The sequence below is a fragment of the Apus apus genome, chromosome 1 (genome assembly GCF_020740795.1).
Source record: "Apus apus isolate bApuApu2 chromosome 1, bApuApu2.pri.cur, whole genome shotgun sequence".
In the NCBI taxonomy this organism is placed as follows: Eukaryota; Metazoa; Chordata; class Aves; order Apodiformes; family Apodidae; genus Apus; species Apus apus.
Genome location: NC_067282.1, coordinates 180,303,056 through 180,329,774, shown reverse-complemented (window position 1 = coordinate 180,329,774; position 26,719 = coordinate 180,303,056). Strand labels below are relative to the sequence as shown.

At 42.6% G+C, this 26,719-nt stretch overlaps 1 protein-coding gene across 5 annotated transcripts in view; it reads right to left on the bottom strand.

Moving 5' to 3' along the window:
• The window catches only part of ST7 (suppression of tumorigenicity 7), a 149,001-nt gene that overhangs the window by 101,695 nt on the left and 20,587 nt on the right, over window positions 1-26,719 (bottom strand). The window contains exon 1 of one of the 5 annotated variants that reach the window (XM_051619516.1): window positions 17,850-17,867. The exons of 2 other annotated variants lie outside the window; for them this stretch is intronic. Coding sequence is in view for 1 of the 3 variants with exons in the window: in XM_051619508.1 (XP_051475468.1) it covers window positions 6,585-6,606 (22 nt within the window). In the remaining 2 variants the exon portion in view is untranslated. Of the gene's footprint in view, window positions 1-6,584; window positions 7,029-17,849; window positions 17,868-26,719 lie in introns of those variants that run through there. 2 more of the 5 variants (XM_051619508.1, XM_051619535.1) reach the window with 2 other exon arrangements.

The window sequence follows — 26,719 nt, the reverse complement described above, 5'->3', positions numbered from 1 at the left end:
GGTCCTGCTTTAGGCTAAAACACTATCTATCATGCTTGAGGGTCACCTCAACATCCTTTGTTTCAATGCACTGCAGAACAATTTTCCCAGCCACTGGATTTCTCAAAAGAAGCAAAATATATCCGACTTTAATTTTGTATCTCTGCTTTGTAGTCTCACAAGAATTTCCCTTCTACTTTCCATGTGCTGATCAAAACACTTCATATACCTCAAAGATGCCATTTCCAAGTGAAATCCATAGAGAGCCCTAGGAGCTCCTAAAATACTTTCCATCTAATGCTGGGAAGCAATGGCATATTTCTTGGTCTAGGTAAAATATGGGTTCACTTGGACTTCCAGTTTCTGAGCATCTTAAGTTGATCTCTCAGCATAAGCTTCACCTGGATCAAACACAACAAAGCCAGCTTATTTGCCACTGAGCTATACCAGATTCTGGGTAGCAAGTCTTTTTCTCTGTAGCTGTACAGCTTATTTCCCTACTAAAGATCCTCAGCCTTTACAACAGGGAATATAAGGCATTGCTAAGATTCTGTAATCTCTTCTTATAGGTAGTAACCTATAGGGTTTAAACAGTGGTGTTACATAAGTATTTTCACCAAACAGGAAAGATATCCATTAATCTTAACATCTGGAATACTCTGTTTTCCAGAATCCCACATTCTCTTTCCATAGCACCTTATAGACCTGTTCCTGGTGCTTCAGGGATCAAGCAAGGTATTATAGCTAAGATGAAAAGACAAATTAGATTGTTCTCTGAATTTTTTTTTTGCTAGATATCCTACTATTTACCCCCAAATTTCATGAAACTCTATTGTTTCTACCCAGCTCAAATAACATGGCTGAGTCCTCACTGCATGTATTGCACTTCCTATCTGGGTCACACAACCCAATGGGACTCTAATAATCTCTCAGACATCCTTGGGCATAAAGATTTATCCCTGTTTCTGGTCCTTTAAATTAAATTGGTCAATGTTGAAGCTTATTTTGATCTCATACCATTTTGCAAACGTGGCAGATGGACTGAGATGGTATCTTTCACTGGCTCTATCTTGGACATCAGTCCTGCTTTGAGGGAGGGACTGGTCCCTTCTGCCTAAATTACTCTGTGATTTTTGTCTTAAATCTAAAAGATCTTTTGTCATATTTGACCAATCACAGGGCCTTCCACTAATTATAGCTTATTCTTTTAGCTATGGCAAACTGCAATTCCACAATCTGAAATAAAGGTTACCCTATTCACTGCCTGCATCTTGAGATTTCTTTCCTGTTTCCGAAGTTCATGTGTGAACGCAATTGCACTGAAAACGAGAACTGTACTCAGTAACTCTGCATCAGATCCCTGCAACCTCTAAAGCAATAAGATAGGAAAGGTGATCCAAGGCTGCAAGAGCCAAATTGTCCAAGACTGTGAAATGCATAAGTCAAATCTAGCCTGCAAGATGTCTGCATTCACTTTTTCATTGGGGAGGAAGAAAGGGCAAGGTACACTTAAACTTTCCAAACAGCTACCTGCCTGTAAACAGCTCAACACAGCAAATTAAAGCTGCCCTTGGTGCTGTTTGAGATGGAAAGCTGAGCTTCAAAGCCCTGTCCTCTTTGAGAGTACATACAACCAAGCTCTTGGAGACACCACCTCAGGCATCTGACAAAGTAATACAGCCAAAGGAGTTTACAGAAACTGCAGAGGCCTCTCTTATCTCATATTTGCATTTACTCAAAATGTGTTTTCTTAAAAAATAACAAAAATAGCACTCAGTAAATCCTGAAAAATCTATGGTAAAGTAGAAGGTGGGACTGTGTTTTCTCTTCAAATATCTTGAAGTTTCATTGCTAAATTTGTCAAGTTTATTACCGCTCCTGCAATCGCAATCCCTTTCATAATCCAGGCTTACTCTGGCATCTCACGCTGCTGTAGCCAAGCCTGTCTTTGACCTGGTTCTGCAGTTCGTTCAACAATCCTGACTATAGGGAACAGTCGGAACATCAGCAGCCAAATATATTAGCTTAAACTTACAGTTTCTGGTATGTTCCTGTAACCTCTCTCTTTGACGTTCAGTTGCCTCAGAAACAAGTCTAACACCATTATGAAATTATTATTATTTACTGCTACTGAGTAGTTACTACTATTACTGGTCATGGCAATTCAGGAGTTATGCTCAAAAATGAGCATTTTGATAATCTACTGGTTCAGTGGAGCCTGCTCTCGCCAAGGCTGCCATCCCATCAGAGTTTAAATAGCCATGTCCAACCCTTCCTTGTGCTGTTGCCCACGTCATCATGCCACGAATCAGCCTGGGGACCCAACATGCTCAAAACTGACTACCTGCAGACGTGCTCAGGTTTTTGCTGGCTCTCCCACAGGTAAAAATGAGTGCAGGGAACAGGAGAAGGCAGACACACTGGCACAGAATGGCAGCACCCGTGCTGATCAGATCATCCCGTGCCACTGCAGAACTGCACCCTGGGCAGCCCCCTCTCTAACGGCATTAGGACTTCAGCTCCACTGTAGCACTTGGGTAGCCATTTTGTAAATATAATCTCTTGCAAGGTAGTAGAAATTGCTCTTAATATCTGATGCTAAGGTCTCTCATTTCTCCATAGTTGGCTACTGTGGTTTTGCAGAGGTTTATAAGACTACTTTCCTGATGCCTTCAAATCAATTATCTTGGTGCAACCCTTCCCATTTATTGCATACCAGCTGGAAGAGAGTTTGGGGAAAAAAATGCCCAGGAACAAAAGCACTTTCTGAATATCCAGGGCAGAAGGCAATACAGTAAGCCTGCGACAAGCACAGCAGCTTCCCTGGCACACTTAAGTGGGCAGGGTTTCCCCTTCCCAGCATTTCCCAGCCTCCCTGTGGAGAACAGCCTTCCAGCATTAGCCTCAGAACAGAGGAAAGCTCCATTTGCCCTCTGGTTTTGCATTTCTCTGGCCTTTGGTCCAGAGTCCCTCTGCTTTCCAGAGTGCAGCTGCTGATCTACCAGGCAGGAACACCATGAGCATCTCCCTGAGCAGCCCAGACTGGAAGAGCACCTCCCAGACACCCTCCCATTTAACCCTCATAGTTTAGCATTACTGCTAGGCTAAAATACCCTGGCATGAACAAACACAGCAGTGCTGAGAACATCACCTCAGACTTTGACTTATCTGTGTCCTTTCAGCACCGTCAGGATGAGCAGCACACGTGTGTGAGCAGTTCTCTCCACAAACCTCCCTACTGAGTTACACTGTCAGGGGTATCTGGAGCACCCATGGTGCACATTCTCAGAAACACATGAAACAGCTCTCTGAAGCTTACTTTACAGGCTCTGAACCACACACATTTCTTCCCATTACACAGACATGTGAGGTCACCTTGACCTTCCCCAGTATTGGTGAGCTCTATGGACTGTGGCTGTGGACTCTCACACTTCAGTTTAATTTGTGCCTGTGTTGTCTCTCCTGTAGGCCTGCAACTGCCAGTATAGCAAGCCAGACAAGGGATGTTTGCTTGTTATTTTCCCCAGGCTTGGTGTTATCTCTTCTCCTTGAACCCGAGGGTGTCCTTGCAGGGACCAGCCCATGACTTGTTCAAGCCTCACTGTTTCCCTGCTTCAGTGGAGTGCTGCAACATCATTGCACCTTCAAGAAAGACTTCATTCTCAACACAATGCTTTATGAAACCAAGTTGTGTTTATCCCTTACAGAATGTGAAACAATGACATTGAGCAGATAAATCTGTCCGGTCAGCTGGAGAGGTGGTGTGGGATGGACAGCTGCCCCTCCTGCACACAGGCCCCCAACACCACCCTGGCGATGCAGCTGCAAGGGCACTGGCACAAAAGCACCAAAGATGAAGGGTCTCCAGTGCATACATTTTCCCCTGGGGATTATAAAGAGGACATGTGACCGATGGAAAATATCGAACACAGCCGTACAGCAACCACCCTGCCACAGCACAACCCTTCTCACAGACACTTCACAGGGGTTTTGCTTTGCATGCGCCTTCCCGCTCACCCGCACCGGAGCGTTAGCAGCTGCTTGTGCACTGCCTGCTGCCCTACCCCGCTTTCCAGGGTGGCGCTGCCTGCTGTTTGTCTTTCCCTGCATCCACGAGGTGATAAGCAGATGCCTGTGTATCTATAATGGCCCTCAGACTATCTTTTATTGCCCTGCTGACTGCTGCTAAAAGCACAAAGAAAAAACAGGACTGCTGAGTGAGAGTTGATTTGACATGTAAAATCTGACATTTGACATTTTTATACTGAGTGACAGAATAAAGGTTCTAAACCAGGATTTGCTTCTGACCATTCATCTTCATTTTTAATCAGAGAAAAGAGAAATAAAAGCTTAAATACTAAGTGTAAACAGCAGGGTTTAAAAAAACCAAACAACACATAATCTGCTAATATAACGCTTTTGGGGCAGCAGCAGAAACAGCTTCTATCATGTTTTCAAGCATCACATGATGCTGAGTCTTATTATTTTATTTATTTATGTTCTAGCTGGACGAAACATTAACAATGTTTTGCACTGCTGTCATTTGACAGCTTGGAAATATGAAGAAGACAGGAGGAGAGGGAAAACCAAAACACCCCAGCTGTGACTGCATTGCGATTAAATTAATTTTGATACAATTTTCTTTCTTTGAAAGCAAACCCCCCCACACTCTCCAGCACAAGGGCTGTCCTGCCATGCGGGTGTGCGGGGGCATCGCCAGTGACCCTGCTCTTCTCCCACCGGCCAGCACTCAGTGACAGTGGGCAATAGGACAGCCACTCCATCCTGGAGAGGAACTCCAGGGTCACAGGTGACCCCTCGGCTATGAGGTCCAGGCCTGAACAGAAGCACAGGGGACTGAGGTCTGAACAAAGGCGAGGCCATCACGTTGCCTTCATCTTTGTCTGGGTGTGCAGGCAGGGACTGGCCACAGCCTCTGCTTGGGTCGATGGCAACTACTCATGTTGCATTAAACCTCTTTTTTAAAGGAAAATAATGAAGCTAGACCCTTCTGGGAAACAGGTAGTGACTGTTAGGGAAGCTCCCGTCACGCTTCTCTCAGTTGAGGAAACCATGGAAACAAAAGCAGCCACAGCTGCTGGTGGTACAACCCAGTGACTTTAGCCAAACGCGCAAAGTGACAAGCAAGCCATTTATTAATGCACCTCATAAAACAATAGAGGACCACAAAAATTATCTAGGCTGAACAATTTGACTTTCAAGCATACCCTATGCACTTTCTGCAAGAGGGCAGGTACAGCTCTGATTTTATCTCTGAGCACGTCAATGTGCATTCTGCAGAGGCAAACCCCACAGACACACAGGCTGGGGCTCACAGACCTGGCAGGCTATGAACAGATGCAGCTACAAGATTGGGCATCTCTGCTCACACTTCACTGACCCAGAGCTGCAAGTATGCTTAAAACCATACATGAGAAATGAGACACCAAACAAAAGAAATCTAAAGGCAAATTTTGTTCTTATGCTGCCTGACCTTGATCAGGCTGTGGCAGAGGCAGGGGGAGCTGCCAGAGCCAGGCAAGCAGACCAATTAACCCTTTGGGAGCATGGGGGTTTGACAGCCGTCAGGAAGTGACTATGAGATATCCCGATACCCTTACCACTTCTTAAGAACCAAGCTGCAAAACGGGTCACAGCCTGACAGGCATGGAGACATCACACACACTGCACATTATCATGCCCTAAAAAAGCCACCGCTTCATATTCAAATGAGACACATTTTCAACATGCAGTACTATTTGTACACAAAATACAGTGTAAACCAACTGTTTTGTATTTTTCAGCCACCCGATAATCACTGGATCAGACTGGTCTCCACACAGCTGTGCTGTCACTGGCAACATTATTTATATATAAACCTCCAGCCATTCTCCGTGGCGAGATTTCCCAGGTAGGCAATTGTTGTTCCTGTTGAAGCAAAACTGGCTTGCTTTCAATGACATGTGTCTGCACTGCTATTATATAGCAGACTGCCTCAGTTAAGATTTTCCAGCACAAAGATTAGGAAGAAACAAATAAATGACCCTAATATTTTGCATTTTTCACCTCATGTTTAGAATGTCACTTAATTTAATTTTGCATTCTTCAGTTACAGCAGGGATCCCACGCAAGCCTCCTTTTTCCCAGAAACAAAAATGAAGCAAACCAGACAGTCTTTTCCTGCTGATTAAAACACTCTCCCCCAGCACTCTCCCATCTGATGCTGCAGCATTCCCTGTCCCCAGACATATCATGTAAGTAGCGCATTCATTAGAGGGTTTGCAACTCCCAATCATTGACAGATGCGATCTTATCAATTAACACATTCAAGCAAAACTGACTTTTTCCTCCCCATCTTTCAGTGGCCTGAATTAAGCAGCACTGACAGCCCTGCACTGCCTTGCTGTTGGCATCGAGGATGCCCCCACAGTGGGGAGGTAGATGCTTCCCCTCCGGCATCTCTCGTCCCTTCCCAAACAGGCGAGGACCGCAGCTTTCAGCCAACGACCTGCGGCAAAGGCGATGCAAGCACTGCGGGTGCAGCGAGGATAAAACAAGCCCTGTTCTCAACAGAAAAAGGATGCAAGTGGGATGCATTTACTTACATGAAGATTCAGTGCCAAACATGGCTGGCCCCAGATGCTGCTATTTTAAAAAGGAAAGAAGAAAGAAGAGTAGAAGACAGAGGCAGTGTATGAGAGTAGGGATGAGACTGCTACACAGCAGGGGTCATGAAGCCAGACAATGCAGTCCAGGCTATCCAAGCTGCCAGATTCTCCTCTCTCCTCCTCTCCGCTCCTCTGCTCCACACCGCAGACAGCTTTTCCTTGCAACTGCAGCAAAAAAAGGTCCTTCTTCAGGCAGCAAAAGGCAAGAGCTTCTGTTTTAAATCCAAGAGATACGGGCAGGCCAGTGTCCCTTCCGTGACACTGGCAGGCATAAATAGGTAGCAGCCAGCAGATACTGCAATCCCCAGCCCTGCTCCCCGTAAGACAATAGCGGAGCTTATGCATACACTGGATGACGTCAGGACACTGCAAAGACTGACTGCTGCTAACCCAGAGGCTCGGAGGGGGCTTGAACGGAGCAGAGCAATTCAAACGGGAATTCCTTTGTCACAAAAAGCAGAAGACAAAGAACCAGACGTATTTCCCTCCGTGATGATAAAGGCCCTACCCAGGGCTGTAACGCTTGCAGGAAAATATCTGCCTTGAATTCACACTCCTCTTCTCAGCTGCACAAAATGCAAAGTGTTTCTGTGCAACCAGGATAAATTTTGGGGACAAATGTCCTAGCAATTGTCAATTACGGTGTTTACAATAAAGAATAACCATTAATTTCTATCACTTATTCTCTTCATTATTTTTCCTTCAAAGAAAAAATAAAGTCCTTGGCCAATCTACACTTCAGACCTTATTTTCACATCAAAGTGCTAGTCAACTGTCTCATTTACTTAAATCTATTGTCAGAATACACTGTAGCAATGCTCTAACCATAATAAATAAGTCACACATCTAAAGAAAAAGAAAAACCACAAACCACACTAATCTCCACGATAAAAATGCATCCTAGCAACCAAAGAAATATTTTCCTTATTCTTCTTTATTCTTCTAAACCATCTAGATTTAGAGTTTCTTAGCCTTCGAAAGTGCATTTTTGAGTGCATTGAGCTTATTTTTTTCTGATGCTCAGTAATTTTAAAATGTTCAAACATAGAAACAAAGCCTGAAGCTGGCTCCTTCCTATCCTCCCGCAGACAAAAGGAATTCGCCTGTCTTGTGCTGGCAAGAGTAGCCAAGCAGCAAGCTAATGGTCAGAAGCTACGAGACATTGGGAATCCATAGGAATTGCTGTCCAGAGGGGGCAAAATCAAAAACATTTTTTTATTAAGTCTCATTAAACAAGTATATGCTGTTCCCAAGATGGCAAAGACTGAAAAGATGCAAGTCCATTAAATGAAACATTTCCAGAAAAACACTCCCCCTGTTTCTGAACATTTTGTGGGTTAAGCATTCCCAAAGGCTCCTGGTGTTCCATGTTCTACGGGGGGTTGTGCTGTTTGCAGAATACGCAATGCCACTGTAAGCAGCAGGCTGTAAAAAGAAGTAACTCTGAAGGACAGCAGGATCTGCCACTGGAGGATCTCAATGTGCTTAAATCATTAGAGAACCAAGAAGGTGTTGGTCGGCGCCAATGTTGCCTTAGGAGCAGACTGGAAAGCAATATGCAGGTTGGAGCCACAGCCACCACTGCTATGCCATCCTCTCCACTCCTGGGGAGGGGGAATGCAATCCCAACCTCACACAACGTGTGTGCCCACCAACATCCATATGGACCCTAAATAACCCTGGCCCACAGGTGCTGGGAGGCAGGAGAGAGATCACGAGGCTGTACAGAGACCAACCTCCTTGTCATTTCCATTCTGAGGCAGAGGGTGGGGGGTGCTGCAAGGCACAGCGAGCTCCTCTCCTGGTAACCTCTGTTGGCACAAAATGCTCTTCAACTGTTTCCCTTGCATGTTGAACAGTGTCTTTGTGATCTGCACACACCAAGAGAATACTTAGGACCAGCAGGCTTTTGGGAGTAATTAACTGCACTTCATCTCTGGAAGAAAGCCACGGGTGAGGCCATATCCTGGAGTGAGACATCTCGCAACACACTCTCTTAACAGGCAAGTTTTATTCTCTTCATTGGCAGGCAGGGCATGGGTGCACGGTGACTCAAATCAACCTTTAGACAATGACTAGCCAAATGTCCTCAACTCTGTACTTAAACACCTGAATTAATGGCCTGGGTTTTCAATGTAATTAATATTTCCAGTCATGTACATGGATGCTCAGCACCAGGAAGACATGTCCAAATTGGTTTTGACCTTAGTGCTATAACGACAGTGGCACCAACCCTCTGACAAGGATCGTAGTTTTGCTGTTCCCAGAGCTGAACTCGTTATTTTGACTATTTAGAGCCAGTAACACCTCCTTCAGTCATAACAGCTTGACAAGAAGCTGCAGTGCAGGAAGCAAAGCAAGCGCTCTGGCTTGGCGATCCAGCAACTGAGGCAAGTTCACAAAAGAAATGTGTCTATTATGTACGGGTAAGTCTCCCAGCATCTTTAAACACAAACCACTGGAACAAAAACTCCAGTGTTCATGTGCAGTGGCTGAAGAGTAAGCTCTGCTCTGATGAGCAGATCTGAACTTCCCACAGCATTGTTTCCAAGGAAGATGCAAAACCGCAGGACTTTCCAATGACATCCTTGAAGGTGTCACAGAGCTCAGGCCCTCTGCCAAGTTCTCATTACACTGACGCACATACCCAGCCGAAAAGCCTAAACAACCCATGCAGTATCTGTGGAAGGGTTTCATAATAATCTATTTCATTAGCATTAGGCTTGCCAGGTCAGTGCTTTGCCTCGTGGGAAAGGTGACTCTTGACAGGCTGAAAGCCTTCCTCTGACATTCTTTCAAGTCTACCTAAAAAACTTGAAAAAATGACTAAAAGGTAAGTGTTAAAATCCATTTCTGATCTATTGATCTTGTAAGACCTTATAGCTAGGCTAGCTGGCAAGCAGGATCACAAATTGATGCTTCCTTCCCCGAGTTTTACTGTTGGTGTGTTCAAAAACAAGGGTCAATAAATGTAATCTCCTGATATGGGAAAGTTTCTCTCTCTTCTACAGCAGTGAAGATAATGTAAATTCATGTCCAGAGAATGTCAAATGAAATCTCCTGCAAGCATGAGCATTGCTGTGATTTGCTTACAATAGGCACAAGACACTGTTGAAGCACTACATTCATTTACAATGTTACTTCCACAGATTTCTCCACAAGCAAGTATGAAATACTTAAAACAGCAAATATATTTGCTATTCAAAGCTCTCTGCTATACAGTCACATTTTCCAGAGAAAGAGATGTGCTCCACAACCCTTGCCAATCTTGAACAGATATTCTTTATTCCTCAATTTACTACCATGGAAAAATAATACATGTATTTTACTGGGTTTTGTAAAGACATGTGTGTTTAAAGCCTAAAGCATAGTATGAGTTTTAATAAAGAAGCTGGATAATGAAATATTAAATTTTTATATAGATGTATATTTCTGCTTTTGAGTAATTTCTCCAAAGAAAAATGGCGCAAGCAGGAAATTGTGAGCTACTGACAGGTAGATTTTTCACTTGCCTTATGCTGATCCACTAAACTAGAGATCTTTACTATCTCTTGTCACTAGAGAAACATTTCATTTTGAGCTTAACCTCCTTTTCCACAAGATAAACTCAAGGAACAGGAAACTAATCCATCCCATGTGTGAGGTTCTCCTGTCCTATTGCACTGAGCAGCACCCCTTAACAGGGGAGGTCTTACCTGTCTCCTCCTGGAGAAAGAGAAAAGATCTTCCCTGCAGGGAAAATGGAGGATGCCTCAAAAAGGAATAAGGATTTTTATAAAGTTAGTTAAACTTTACTTTCCAAGTTCCCTGTTATGTGAGGGCACTGAAAGTTTTATAAGGCGTCAAAAATTTTAATGCATTTAAGGTGCTACTGGAAAACTCTGAGCAACTGTGGCTAACCCACACTATTCAGCAACCCCCAAAAGGGATTTATTTTGCCTCTAGGAATGTTAGTTCCTTCCTAAAAACCCAGTGAAACTCCCATTCACCCATGCTGTGACAACCTCCAGCTGCTGTAGCTTTTGTTGACTCTGCCAACAGCTGCCACAGCAATTATTGATCAACATAAAACCATGAAAAGGTGTTTTTTCAAGCTCTAACAAAAAATTAACTCAAATAGGAGCACATATCACCGAGGTACAGCTCCTTTCCTTAACACTTTATCTGGCCTTGTTGTGCTCAACTTCACTAACCCTTAATTAACTTTAACAAATGTTTCTGGTGAAAAAAAGTTGACATCACAGTTACACCAGGGAGAACCTACCATGATGGTACAACTTCAGCTTGTCATCTCACAGGCTCATGTAATTACAGTTCCAACAAATGCCCAAGCAACCAAACCCAATGAAAGCCAGACCCCAATGCAGAGGTATGAACAATTACCCATCTGCAGGGCATTTTTCCAAAAAGGCTCCCACCTCCCTCACTAAATGATGCTACTGTGCTCAAAACAGCACCAAAGGTGCCATTGCTGTGGGGAGAGGGAGCACAGCAGCTGGGAGGGAGGACAGCCCTGAGCAGCACTGCTCAGCAGGATGGTGGGCAGAGGTTTGGCAGGGAAGGTCCCCTGGGGTCTGTGATTTGGATTACATGGCAATCAGAGCCAAGGAGAGCAAATAAAGGCACATCTCACTGGAAGGAAATGTCTGAAGTCCTTAATTTGTGAAAACGCCAGCACTTTCCCACTGGGAGCCAGAAGAAGCGCAGCCCAGAGTGTGAGGCAGACTGAAGAGCCAGGACCACGCCAAGTGGTCTGGACACAAGAGGCAAGGGGCCTGGCTAGCCAGAGAGTGGAAAATATTCCTAAGGCACCTGAGCTGTCTGGAATTCCTCAGTGTTCTCCTCATTGCCTGCTCTTACCACCTTTTGTTCAAGGTTTGCCACCTGCATTCCCTCTCTGCAACTCACTGTTCCTGCACTGGCACAGAAAGGAAGGAATCTGCCTTCAAAGTCAAGGTCTTCATCCTGCTCAACATCCAAAGGGGATCTTGCACTGATTTTTTAAATGTTTCTGTGTAGTCCATATTGCTTTTATGCAGTCTCATTTCATGTAATAATTCTTTTTCTGCAGCATTTTTAGCCAATTAAAGCCTAGAGCAACTAAGTTTTTGAGTAAACATAAGCATGCACGCACATATGCAAATGACAAGAAAGACTGAAGAACAAGTGCTTGATTTTGCCACCAACAAAATCTTTCAGTCTGTGTTGGTCCTTACCTGAGAGATGAAGTTACAAAGACAGATTCATTTTTTAAAAAGAGATGGAATGAATCATATTAGCTAATCATTACATGACTGTAATGTCTTTCAACCTCAATTTTAACAAAGACATTCGCTTCAGCACTGCTCTGTACATGATTACTGCAAGCCACTCCCTACAGGCAGCGAGAAGCAGCTCTGAGGAAATGCTCAGCAATTAACAGAGGAAGTTCTGTGTGTTCTGCCTTCCACTGGCCACTCTTCTGGGACCCATCTAATGGACATGAAGCTCCAGCAGTTATGAAATAGTAAAGTACTACACACAGAAAGCTATATGTAAAGAATATTGTGTACAAGAAAGAAAATAAGAAACAATTAGCCCAGTTTAAGCACTTAATTCTAGGGTAAGCCTGAGATTGTGGATCCCAGGCAGGTGTTGCTCTCTTCAGAGGGCTGGGTGTCTGCTCCTTGTCAGACTCATGATCTTGAACAAACTCCAAATCTTGTGCTCCTGTCTTCTCATTGGAACTAGGAACTTATGCAGGAGACAGAACCTTGAGATACTAAGCAATACAGTATCTACTTGTCCTCTGGTGGTAGCCCCTGGACTGTACTTGAATACCCAGGGACGAGTAACAGAGAGCAATAGATTAGAAAGGTATTTCTATCCTCTACAACAGATTATACAGAACACATCTTCCACTTTCAACACCACTTCCCTTCCAATATTCAGCACGAGACTGAAAAATAAGGCAATATTATTTTATAAGTGGCAGAGTATAGCTTACCTTCTGTATAATACTGTCAAAAGATTAGGATGATGATTCACCTCTTTTTTTGTTTCGGTTTTGTTGTTTTTTTTCAGTTTAGTTGGTTTCATTTTAAACATAAAAATGTTTATCCACAAATACCTAAGACAGTTACCAATACAGTGTGACAATTTACTCACTGTACGCAAATGACACCAAATCCAAAATAAATGTGTTATTCTTTCAAAAACATCAAGCCCCATGGCTCAACAGCGCATGTGTAAAGGCCTTGTTAAATTCTGGAAGCAATTTTTGTCCCAAACACATGCAATTGTGTGATGAAATGGGGCCACAACTGTATCTGAAACATATACCAGCAGAACATGCTACCTTTTGATAAGAACTTAAAAACAAAGGAAGCAACCGATCAGTATTGTGGTTAAATTAAATACATTTAAATAGCCACCTATTTAAATGCATTTGTAAAAGAATAAAATATTAGAAGAAGAAAAATGTGTTGTTTTTCTACACTGAAGGAAATAATTTTTTTTGTTTGGTTTTGTTGCATCCTAATATCAGGGTCATCTTCAAGAACCTATGCCACAGGACTGCACATAAGGTACAAATGAAAGCCTCAAATGTCAGAGTGAACAGAGGTGGATAACAAATTAAAAAACAGATTATAAACAAACTATAATCATTTTTTATGCAACTCTGAGGGACCACAGATTAGGATTAAGGCCGACTCATAACAAACCACATGCAAACTGGCATCAAAGAGAACATGTGTGCCCCAGAAAAAACACAAATACCCAATTTATATGCAGAAAAAATAAGTTAGAGAGATTTAGAACAGTACTTAACATTGCCAACTCTACATTACAATCCACATTAACAATGTCTGATCTAATGCCAAAACTTCACATTTAGGAGTAAGTTTGTTGAGAGAAGAAGATCAAATTTAAATGACTTCTCAGTCTGGGTATCCATAGTAAGAATGTTATTTCTGACATTATAAATGGCAATTATTTCAACGTACATATGGGAAAAACTTAAGAAAGACTTCTAAGCCTATGAGGAATAACCACAAAACAGTGTCAGAAGGTACCAAAGGAATTAAGCTGTTCACATGAACATGCACCATGTGTCTGTCCGTGCTTACTAACTCAAGAACCTTTCGGCCATTTCAACCATAGTTCCCAAAAGTATAGGAGAAACAAATATATTCCATGTGGCATGTGACAGCAAGGAATCAGATAATGAAAAGATAACTTATGAAGGTCCCTGCTGGATAAGCCAGTGTGGTGTTGAGCACACTCCCCAGGAGACATAAAAGTATCCATAAAATAACCATGGGAAAAATGCTTATTTTATTTTCATATGTAGATACTCATGTGCATAACAGTGGATGAGCTGTGGAGTCAGTGGAGAAATCAAGTCTGCTGGAAACTCTTTCACTAGTTCCACTGGACAAAACTGTAGTCATTTCCAGATTTCAGTCTTCCCAAGATGCAGCACTTTGGTGGTGTCCCAGCCTCTATTTCTATGCTTTCCACCCAGCTTCCATGCAGTGCCAGACCAGTAGACTAGACATGTAAAATTTCTTTCTCAGAATAAAAAAAATTAACCACAAAATTTAGTAAATGTTTGGATAACTTGATTATCATAGCTTTCTTGAGAAAAAAAAGAGCTTCTAAGAGTTGAGAAGACAATCCAAGCAGAAGCGTCCATCCCTGAGGCTCAGAGTGCAGGCTTCAGGCAGCAAGCCTGGACACAACAGTCTCATTTGCTGAACACACAACAGCAGAAGAGTAAAACCTCATCCGGAAATCCAATGTTCTTCAAATTAGAAAAAGACTTATCTGGATGAGGTGAAGAGGAAGCCTTCACCAAAGCGCTTAAGTATAGTCTGACTTTCGGAGAAGTAAACTCTTAAACTTGACAGACATCTTGGAAATGTTCTCCTATACAAAGCATTAGAGAAAACTTCAGGCATTTAGTAATGGTAACAGAAGGCTTATCTTTGCAGGTAGAAGAAAATAAGATTGGAATAGGTGGTGGCATCTGCCTTCCTCACAGAAGATTCAACTACAACAACATCTCTTCTACCAGATGCAAGTTACAACAGAAAACTGCAGGGAATCCCATGTCCAACTCCATGTGGGAACTCAACTTAGGACATACAGCAGGCCCGTACTAGGAGCTCAAGGCACTTACTGGTTCACAGGGCTCCTCTAACAGCAAATTACCATGCTGCCAAAACACAAAGAAACCTCAGTAACTAAAGCTTACACCTTCTTCCCCGCAATGGTCAATGTACAAAGACTGTGATAGAACCGTGATCCTAGATGGACATGATAATAAGTGGCACAGCAATTTAGTGGCAACTAAATGATCAGACATTAACACTATTCACATTTCTCAGAAACTTGTTACTAGTTGTGGGACTCCTTCTGAGAAGACCACACTGCTCAGGGCCAGGGTGCTTCTATTCACAGAATCACAGAATTGTCAAAGTTGGAAGGGACCTCCAGAGATCATCTAGTCCAACTCCCCTGCTAAAGCAGGATCACCTGGAGCACATTACTCAGGACTGCATCCAGGCAGGTCTTGAATATCTCCAGAGAAGGGGGCTCCACAACCTCCCTGGGCAGCCTGTCCCAGTGCTTTGTCACTGTCACTGTAAAGAAGTTTTTTCTCATAGTTAAGTGGAACTTCCTGTGTTCCAGCTTGTGCCTGCTGCCCCTCATCCTGTCACTGGGAAATACTGAAAAGAGTCTGGCTCCATCCTCCTTGCACTCACCTTTTAGATACTTACAGGCATTAATAAGGTGTCCCGTCAGCCTTCTCTTCTCTAGGCTAAAGAGTTCCAGCTCTCTCAGCATTTCCTCCTAAGGGAGATGCTCCAATCCCCCAGTCATCTTTGTTGCCCTCCTCTGGACTCTCTCTAGTAGTTCCCTGTCTCTCTTGAACTGGGGAGCCCAGAACTGGACACTGTATTCCTGATGTGGCCTCACCAGGGCAGAAAATAACCTCTCTCGACTTACACAGAGTCAGGCTCGAGCAGCTCAGATGCAGACGTCTACATATGCAGAGAAGAAGTGTGTCTGGGAGTTTTAGGGGAAGCACAGGAAAAGGAAAAGGTTATGCTGGGGTCAGGGGCCCAAGGAAAGAAAAGTAGATCTCTGCACTCCAAACCTTGAACTGTGACCTCTGCTATAGGTGCAAGCTCCCCTTGAACAGGTCCCAGGCTCCAGCATGATCAAGTCACCCAAAGAGCAGGTGTTTAGCTGAGAGAGACACGCTTTCCCCCCTGCAGCTGCATATGGCTCCATTACACCAGTGATTCAACAGTATCTCAGTTCTTGGAAGCACCACACCACTTCTCTGGCCCCAGTATCTTGAAAGACTCAAGGGCTTGTGTCCTGTACTAGATAGCACACAGAGTTTATCAACTTCATCATCCCAGGCAGAAAGGTAATACTGAGCACAGCAATTGCAGATACACAGAGGACAAAACCATCAGGTGTCACTTACCAATGAGCAAGTCTCCCCTGCCATCAAGACATTCCTCCTAACAAATTTACGAATGGAGACACATTCCTTTCTTGACATCAAAGGGCCTGTAGCCACTTTGACATACCTGATTTGCTTACTTAACACCACCTAATCAGTTGTCAAACCAGACTGCAGAGCTTCAGCTTGTAGCAGAGCACATGCATACAGCTCTGCTCAGCAGCAGGGTAGGCACTGATCACCTCTGAGCCTCCTTCCTTGATGCTTCATGAAACCCATCAGCTGTCAGATGGCTACAGGCTCTGCTTAGCTCTATTTGTTGTCAGTCAATGTTATTTACCCACTTTAGCCTCCAGCCCTGTTTACACTGCAGGCAAGTAGTGTTTGACATCACTTATCCTTCGCGGTAGCTGGTTTGGTGGTGGGCCAAAACACAACCTCCAGCACAAGGAGCAACTTGCCTCCTGTGTTTGGTTGATTAATGCTGGCTCCGCACCACTGCGGCCAGGCCGCAGGACCCCAGTGGGCACCCCCAGGGCAGAGCCTCTCCAGTCCTTCAAACTTCAGTTAAACAGCATGAGAAATACACCTTGTGCAAATAGTTTCATCTTTTCTTACTGAAATTCTCAAGAAAATGTGTTCCAAAATAAATTACACATTGATGTGCCTTTCTCTAGCTCACATCAAACACCACTGGAAACAATGCACTGGATAAATGCAGCCCAGTATGGCACCTTCCCTGATCTCAACCCCTGCATCTCTTCATAAATTGGTAAAAACAGACTTTCAGGCTTCATTGCTGTTCTTGTTGCTTATTGTGTGTTTGACTGAAATTGGTACAATATGTTACAGGTAGGGAAAAGCAAAGGGTTAAGTACTGTAATAAGAAAATGGTATGTGATATCAAGTGTCCAACTATGAGCATACAGTCTCCCCTGGCACGCAGCATCAGGTTCCAGGGAAAAGACTTCATTGGGAAGTCCCACTGTCTTAATCATGTGCTCCAAGTGCCTCTTACTTCAAATATCTTTCTCATTTCTGTGCAGGGAGAGTTAAGATTCTTCTGGAACATTGCTTTCATTGTATGCAATAACTGCTTCTTACCTAAGCAATTATTTTTACAGAATATGCAGAATTTTTAAAAACTACTTGTTGAAATGTGCCCTACATGTCCTTTGGTAAGGGCCTGTGCTGATGCAGACAGTGCACAGGCACACACTGCACACTCATTGGGGAAGCCAAAAGGGAACTAGAATATTTGACTTGCAATAGCCACAGTCATAGTTCAGCTCTGCCACAAAGTGCAGTGGATTTGCATGCATTAAGCTACAGAGCCAGGAGATGTCTCCAGGGCAGGAGCTTTCTGAAGGGCTCATCTCCTGGTTAGCAAGCTGTAGCTAAAGCATTTATTTTCTTTAAAATCTGTCTTTTTAATTGTTCTTGGTTTACGTTGTTATTAATATTGCCTATTTAAAACAGAGAGTTTTGTTAGTTTGTAAAAGGCAAGGACTACATCTCCAGCAGCAAACATAAAGCAAAACCAAATAAAATTTAAAATTACAGGACCAGGTAATGGATTGTGTGGACAGCCCCCTTGCAAAAAGTCATGGTGAAGGGATAAATCACTCTCTGAGGGTGGTTCAAACACAGGAAGACAGTCACGCCCACAGATCTATACTCAAGACAAAATCCAAGTCAGACGAAATGGGTATAACAAGGTGGTTACTTGTTCCACTTACCCAGCCACAACCAAGCTCAGGTCTCACTCCTTCTCTTTCCAGACCTCCCCCATGCTTCCTAACCTGGAGCTCTGCAATACCGCGTTTGTCCCTCCCTTGGAGAGCACCCAGCCCTTCCCAGTACACAGCCAAGTCCCTCCTCAACCCCATAGGAAAACATTCTACCCTCTCGTCTGCCTTCTCTGTATCCTCTGCTTTAAGTCTCTTCTAAATCACCCCTCAGAAGCAGAGGTTGCAAGGAGCTCCAAGTCCCCTGCTCGTGCAGAACCAGATGCAGCAGGTTGCCCATGGTCACATTCACCTGGGTTTTGAATGTCTCCAAGGATGGAGACTTCACAGTTTCTCTGGGTAATCTGCTCCAGTGTCTCACCACCCTCAGAGTAAAGAAGTGTTTTCTCATGTTTGGACAAAATTTGCTGTGCTTTAGCAAGTGACTGCTGCCTCTTCTTCTGCCACTGGGCCCCACTGGGAAGCCAGTTGGCATACCCAGTCCACCTTGAAGGTCTCAGCCCCTCCTGGCCCAGACTCCACCATTCCTTGAAATCTCCCAATCAATACACCCTTCCATCCCAGCCAGATGTACCCTAGATGAAAGCAAGGGGAAAACTGCACGACAAATTTATTTATATAATGTCAATTAAAGCAGATGCTCATATGGAATTAACCTCAAATGCAAACTCAACCTTAACAGCTGAATATTTTTCAGGCTTCTGTCATTCGTCCAAGTCTTTTGATGTACGAAAAGGATTCTGCCCATCTGCATTGGAGGTAAGAAGATATACAAGAAAGTCAACAGGTTTTAAGGAACAGGAAGCCTGGGTCTAGAAAGCACATCATGTATTCTCCTAATGCAGATCTACTGATGAATAAACATAGATCTCCATGAAAAATATTTTATAGTGAAATCTTTAACAAACAGTACATGAGTTTTGCCAAATTCAGACCCCAATAATACTAATTATTAGATTGAGGAAGTTAATTCTAGTGCAGTCTGTGAATTCTCACTGCAGAGGGAAATCTCACCAGGCATATTTCACTCATTCTAACTCTTTTGCCCTTTTTTCTATTTATTTATTTAATCACTGAATAGAGTTTGCTGTTTTCAAGCTGTCAGCAGGACCTTAAGAAGGCTTTTGCCCTTTCAAAGTCTCTCCTACAAAGAGAAACCATTTCTCTTTCCTCTTCCATCCCACAACTCTCAAGAGCTCCACCTGCACAACTCACACAAAAATCTTGACAGCAGAGTACAGTGAGCCTCCTGGTGCATCCCCTTTCTCCAGACTATGATCCTGGAGAATAGCTTCTCAAGAGCTCCAGTACAGTTTCTATTTAAAAGATTCAGATCTTGTCAGAGGGAGCTGGGTTGTTAAATTTCAAATCTGTGTTCTCTATGCAGTACTCAGATGTGTTTCTGCAGTAATAAATATTAGCTCTCCTATGTGGCAAGCACCTGCCCTTTATACAGATGTGACTGAAGCCTTGCAGAAGTCTTCCTCCTTGTGCTCCTATTCTTCATTCATTCCTAGTCCAGACACAGCATTCCTCTGACTGACACAAGGAACCAGTGAACACTCAAGTACGGGGGACAGGCACCTGCTCTGCCAGGGTGCAGAGATTCGGCATCAACCACCAGCGTTTACCCTACCCCCAGAAAATTGCTTATGTTGTGAGCCTTCTTTCATGCCTCTGAGCCCACCTCCACTGCCCCGGTGTGGCCCTGACAATCCCAGATTTTCCAAATCCCTGATTTTGCTTTGGCAGGGATCTAAAAAAAAACAACTATCTGTAAGTTGTTCTTACCAAAACCCACCTTCACAGGACTCAAAGGACAGTGAAAGCTGTGTCTGAGAAACAACAGGCTACTGAAAGCCCTATGGAAGAGACTGTCCAGCATCACCACAGCAGTGCAATACAGAGTCCCTTCCATCACATAGTGAAGAGCCTACAGGGCAGACAGGGGTTATTTCCCAGGTCAGCCAAGGCTTTTGCCACTACACAGATGCACTTGCAACACCATTTTATCTAAATTCTTTATGAGACTATAACGAAGAGCTGTGCTTTAAGGACCACGCTCTGCTGAAAAGCCAGTGACTGGCAATGAAAATGAACTGCAGAGAAAAGACAGGACAGCCTGAGGTGTGAACACACAGGCACAATGGCAGGAGATGTGAGAAGGGTAAGGCTGAGAGTAATATGGCAGGGAGCATCACTCGCCCCTCTCCGTGTGGTCACGGCTGCCTGAGCCACATCCTGTGACTGAAGAGAGCATCAACAACAAACCTCCTCCCAAATAGCACGGCTGTCAGAGGAATTTTCCCACAGTAAGGATCACATTCATCACTCCATGCCAGGAACAATATTGCATTGTAAAGTCCCCAGGATTCCAGCAGACAGAAGAAAAAACACTCAACCTCAGCCACCAAACTCTGAGAAGCAGCTGAAATGATGAGGAGCAATGCTCTTTTGGATGCACCACAGCATGGCAGATTTTGTATGTATTGACCACAAGGCCACAGTGACATGAACTCAAATGAAGAATGGAGACTGGTTTTAATATACCTTAAAAGGCTAATGATTTAATAACCAAGCTTGACCTTACCTGTAGATTCAAGGCAAAGCTGAAAGAGGACAGAAACCCCCAAGCATTAGATAAAAACAAGTGTCTGAATCTTATGGATGTATATGAACAAAAGGGGAGCAAAAAAAAGAAGAAAAAAAGAAGAAAGAAAAAGAAGAAAAAAGAAACAGTGAAGAAGAATTTGAAGTGCTTTCTTTACCTGTGCAATCTCACAGATCTGTCAATGGGAAGGAAACAAAGTAACAGACATGCAGACAAAACTGCAAGCTTCACTGTTTAAAAAACAAACACTAGTATTTCCAAATATTTTTTCAGGGTTCTTTTTTTAAGTTTCCCTAATCTGTGGCAAGACTTATGTCCTCTTAAGAATTAGACATTTCTTCTTATCTGTAACGATCACTCTTATTTTTCTTCCTACACATTTTTCAAGTAATCTTTCTTAGCATTCATATGAGAACAAGATTTCACAGCCACTCTGTTTTTGGATCTGGAATGGTCCTATGCTTTCTCACAATCCTTACAGCAGGAAAGCTGTAGCCTGCACAGAGAGGAAAGCATAAATTATGCTGTGACAGGTTTATAAGACTAATTCTAACAAATATCTCTCCTCCTACTAAAAAATAGCCTCCTATTCACTGTCTCCCTAGAAGAGCAATAAGGGATTTTTTTTTTCTGCTGGCAGCCTTTTCAGCTGTATCAACATATTTCACAAAAGCACATGAATTTCAATGACACCTTGTCAGGGCAGCCCAGACAAGCTTGCAGGCCAGGAGGAACAAGGAGGACCTCTGGTCAGAGCACTGGCCTCAGGTAAGAAAGACGAGACACTTGACTCTGTTTGATGACCAGATGTGTTCAATCTATATTATTTCACCTGGGATCACTGTGAGGTCAGGCTTCAATAAAAGCTCCTTCCCCACAAAACCCCAGTTCAACAGACCTGGGACCAGTCCAGGCAGCGTAAAATGGGGTGCCCCTGTCACCAACACCCACAGCCCAGCCCACCCTGACCCACCTTCTGTTTTCTTGCATCATTTCATGGTGTTTTGTTTTGGTGGGCAGAAAGGTCAAAACACCACTCAAAGCTTGTTTCATTTCAGTAGGATCTCAGTCTAACCCTATCCACCACCACTACAGTTTTATGAAAAGAAAAAAAAAAAAAAAAAGCCCATACTGCAGAGAGAATGCAATTACAACCCTGCCTTACCTACATGTGTTTATTTAAATATTGGTTCAACCGTGTCATTGAAACTCTTAGAAACCCAAGTGCCTTTTTCAAAAGTTGAATAGGAACTTCTTTATTCAAGTACCATTGGCTTTCCTAGACTGTCACGTCACTTTTGAAAATTGGATTTAGAGGTGTGATGACGTGGAAGGAAATTCAGAACAACTTCATTTCAGAGACATCAACCAGTCCAATAGGTCACCTGTACTCCTCGCCCATACCCACATTATTTATTACCAAAGTCTCTTATCATTGATACTCAAGTGACTGCTGCAGAGGCCAGAGAGGTCTGTGTGTTCATTATTAAGGTCTACAATTAAAAGCAGAGGCTGAAGGATGACATTAAAAAGCTAGAAGTATTTAGTATTAAAGCATCTTCTGCAACACTTGCAGAAGAGTTTCTTCTTATGTTACACTTGACAAGCAAATCAAATTATAGCTTCCTTCTCTCAGACTAACTCAGTTCTCTGTATTATGACTTCAGTACACAAAACAGGTACAACTCAAAAAAGCAACATTTAAAAAAAAATAAAATGTTTTAAAGTAGAATTAATCTGGTCATTGAGTTCTTGCCACCTTCATGTATCAAATCTCATTTTCCAATTATGTAGAGAGAGTTGCACCAACTTTCAGAAATATTGAGAAAGTCTTTTAAGTTTTTCCCTTATGCAAGACATGCAGCTGGACTTCTCCTTCGGGTCTCCATGAAATGCCTTTTACTCAACCCCTCTGCACTTTTCCTTTTCAGCCCAAGCACAGAGTATCTGACCCACCCCCACTTTTTGTTGTGAAACTGGAGCATGCCCAACATTTTTTCCTCAGTAGACAATTTATTTTTAAATCCACAGCTAAGAATGCAGCATAATATATCTTAAAACAAATATTCTTAGTCATCATTTCCAGAATATTTCAACCCCTTCACAGGAAATATGATTCAGAACAGCAACAGAATAATAAGCAATGGTTTTCTATTAGCAAGTGTCCAGAGCTCTTCATTTCAAATCTCACCAATAATAAAAAACTGCAGTAATGAAAACTTGGCTAAACAGTGACTCTTTGGAATAGCACTAATAAAAAACTGGACAGCTTTGTGAAAGGCACACTGTATTTCAGTGGCACATAGTTGGGCAGCTACCAAAATGAACACTTAAATTATGTTGTCCCTCTTAGGAATGTGAGAGACCTTCTAGGTCTTCAACTAAAGGTTAATATTTAATAGGGGATAAAAAAGGCCTAAACCTAGTTCAGCATCCTCAAACAAATGCTCATTGATCCCAACAAGCTTGTTCTCCTAAAGAAGGTTTTCTATCCTAGATGAAGAGATAGAAGGTCTCCTATGCCATGGTTCCCTGTTACTTCTTAAAAGCACATCATACACATATAGAAAGTGAGGTTAAATGCCTGGTGCTTCTAACAAACAAGTAATTTCTCCTTTTTCCCCACAGCACTTATAAATAAAGGTGTTTTCTGTCAGCACTGAGGACAGTTGGATGGCAGGTCTGAAGTGTCTGGTTCAAATGTTAAGGTTTTGTAAATTCAGCTTTTATAAATGCCAAGGCCATGGAGCTACCCCATGAGTCTGTGCAGGCTTTTTTTGTCACAACCAGGAATTATTCCTTGCTTCTCTGCTTACTGCATTATACTTTGGTACAAAAGTGCTCCTGCCATGTCATGTAAAAGCATATGAACCTCTCAATTGCACTTACAGATCTTGTAGGTAATAAGATACTGTATTGACTAAATATATTTTACTGCGTGCAGCTGGGGGAAAAACGGGAAATACTACTGCAAATAAATTCTCACTAAATTGCCACATTTTATCTTTCCTTTAGTTGAATTATTACTTTGGCTTTGCTCACTGTCATGATTTTTTTTTTATTTTTAAGTTCTTTCTATTAAAACAAGTAGGAATAGGCTGTATGTGAAACAGCATAAGTTATCCCGCTATTTTTCATACGAAAACATCAAAAAGCACACATAACTTAGGATCAAGCCACAAATCCATGACCAAACATGAAAATATACTTTTATTCATGTTGCCATTAATTTTTCTTTTACCTATAGAAGCGAGTGAGAAATCAGCTACTGACACCAGCGTGAGCATGTCAGACCATTCAGAAAAAAAATGTAACAGGATAATGTCACCCTGAAATTAAATATACTGTGTAAAAAACAAGTGATAATCCAAACATGCAATGGTCTAACCTGTACTAAGCATTTTCTCTCAACTCCATTAAAAGGTTAAAGACAGTTATAAACACACTGTTTCTAAAATTGGCTTAACAGAGGCAACGTGAGCAGAATCCTGAACCATGTCTGATGTTCTAAAGCCACAGCGTCTGCTGTCCTGCTGACACCATGATTTGCTGAGGGGAAAGAACAGGATTTATCTTAGATAATACACTGCACCTGACAGAAAGTATTTGCAGAGAACAGTATCTATGCCTATGTCTAGGCATTACACATCCACAGACCCGACCCTGTTTGAGTACCTGCTGTACTCTGAGGACAAGAGGACATTTGTCTCCATGGCCATGGATATTTACCTTCCATGGCAGTATTAAAAGGACATTAAATAAGAAAAGCACTTGCACCTCCACAGTTATTTTTGCAATTAGATTCCTGCAGAAAACCTATTTGTCATCACCAATGAAGAGGCTCTCACCTCATTTTCCCAGCAGAGTCCAGTGGTCTCAGACCCAGGGCTCAAGACATGACCTCTTGGAGTCACACGGCACTAAAGGCAGATGTCTCCCAGAGAAGTATGGATGTGCCACTGCCCTACTTGCACTTACATGTGTCAAGCTATCCAAAGAAACTGGCTAAACAAAACCAGGTTTCTCATCACAAATATCTTATCTTGGGGAAAAAAAAAAAATCCAACACACCCTACCAGTTGGACCTTATTTTATCCTAAAGCCCTGGGTTTACCCAAAACCCCAAATCCCAACAGTACTTCTTGCCTCTTCTGATTTTTGTCTGTTAGGGTGAAAGGTCTGTATTCCTTCAGGATCTCCATTTTTCAAAGGCACTGTTCATGCAGCTCACAGAGTTCTTGGCTCACCAGCATAGTTGGTTTCTGCCTAATTGCAGAAGGAGACTTTCTGGGCCTCATTGGCAGAAAACAACTACTACAGTTGTATGGACAAGCTGTTGAGTTCAGATCATACCTTGCTCTGCCAGAAAATCTCCTCTGGCCCTGACTGTCTATGAAGTATCACATCTGTGCTGAGAGAGAAAAGCTGTGAACAAGAACATAAGTTACAACTATTACTGGCTTTCATACATCAGAATGAAATTAATAACTTTATATGGGGATACTTCACACATGGTTACAAACATGTCTAAAAGCTCCCGAGCTTCTCACTTACTAGTAAATAAAGAAAAAACTAATAGACATTCCTTGAGTTTCTGTTTCTGTTTAACACTGAAGATGAAAAACTGTTTACAATCCAACAGCAGAAAGAAGACAAATGTCTGGTAACCTAGAATAGAGACTTACATACTGACTTGAGATAGAGAAGCAGGACTTTTCCAACACATCTACTGTTTGGAAATATCTTCCAAGAATCTGGACTCTTCCAAATAAGTAAAAGAAGTAGCAAATAGTTCATAAAAGGTCTTTAATCTTGACTTTAGACAAAAGTAGTAATGGAAAAATTCATCAAATGTCTACGTCATAAAAAACCACAACACACAGTCAAGATACTGTCATCGGTGAAACATTCCTGTGTGTGACTTTACAACATTCAACTTTTAACATCTACCATTAATTCCCCAACACCGTAAAACACTTTGGCACCTTGCTGTAAAGACTATCCAAAAAGGACAATTTCAGGATCACAAACCATAGAATGATTTGTATCGGAAGGGACCCTTAAAGATCAACTAGTCCAACCCCCCTGCCATGGGCAGAGACAGCTTTCACTGAATCAGCTTGTTCAAAGTCCCACACAACCTGACACTGAGCACTTCAAATGATGGGACAACCACAATTTCTCAGGCAACCTGTTTCAGAGTCTCATCACCCCCACTGTAAAAAATGTCTTCCTTATGTCCAATCTAAACCTACCCTCTTTCAATTTAAAACCAGTGCTCCTTGTCCTGTCACTACAGGCCTTGGAAAACAAGTATCTCTCTCTGTCCCTTTTATATATTGAAAGGATCTATAAGGTCTCCCTGGAGCCTTCTCTTCCCCAGGCTGGACAAGCCCCACCCTCTCAGCCCTTCTTTATAGGAGAGGTGTTCTGGCCCCAGGATGAGAGATCAGAAGTAACACCCCAACACATACATTGTGTTTAATGGTGTAAATAAACTGTACAGCCAATGTAGTCCACGGAAGTAAATGGATTTAAGACAGCTACAGAAGCAACAACAGTATTTGGGTTTTCCTGACTACCTCTCCTTCAGCTCCACTAACCACCTTGCTACTTCATCAACCTTTACAGCCTTTTCTGAGCAATTTGGACAAGGAAGACATTGAATTAATCAGACTTTGCTTTCAATGATTAGAAATTGGCTTTGCAACAATCCATGGTTATTTGCAAGTGTCTGCTAGCTTAGCCTTACTCTCCCAGTGACAATGACACTGGGTTACCTCTTTCACTTGCACCAGAGGTCACCTAACACCTATTTACATCGAGCTTCCAGTGCTCCCCAGTTTGCCCAAGAAGCATCAGACAGAAGAGTCTGCCTGAGACTTCAACCACTTACAGGCATCCAGAGGCAGCTCCAAAACATGGCAAACTAAATCTGACAACATTTTTAGTAAATAATGTTTTCCATTAGCTACAAGAGGTATAAAATTAAGGCTTCTGGTCAGTCAATGCCCTTCTGTTTCCATTTACGGTTAAGAATGCAAAAACTTGACCATAATTTCTTTCCCAAACTCTCCTCAGCCTGTTCCAATTTTGGGACAGAATTCAGTCTAGTAAAAAATATTTTTAAACAATGTGGTTTATTTATAATCGGAAAAGTGATCGTAGTAATCACCAAAATTACTAAAAGTTACTAAATTTAAAACACAATGACTACATTTTCTTCTCTTCCCATACAGAGCAACAGAGT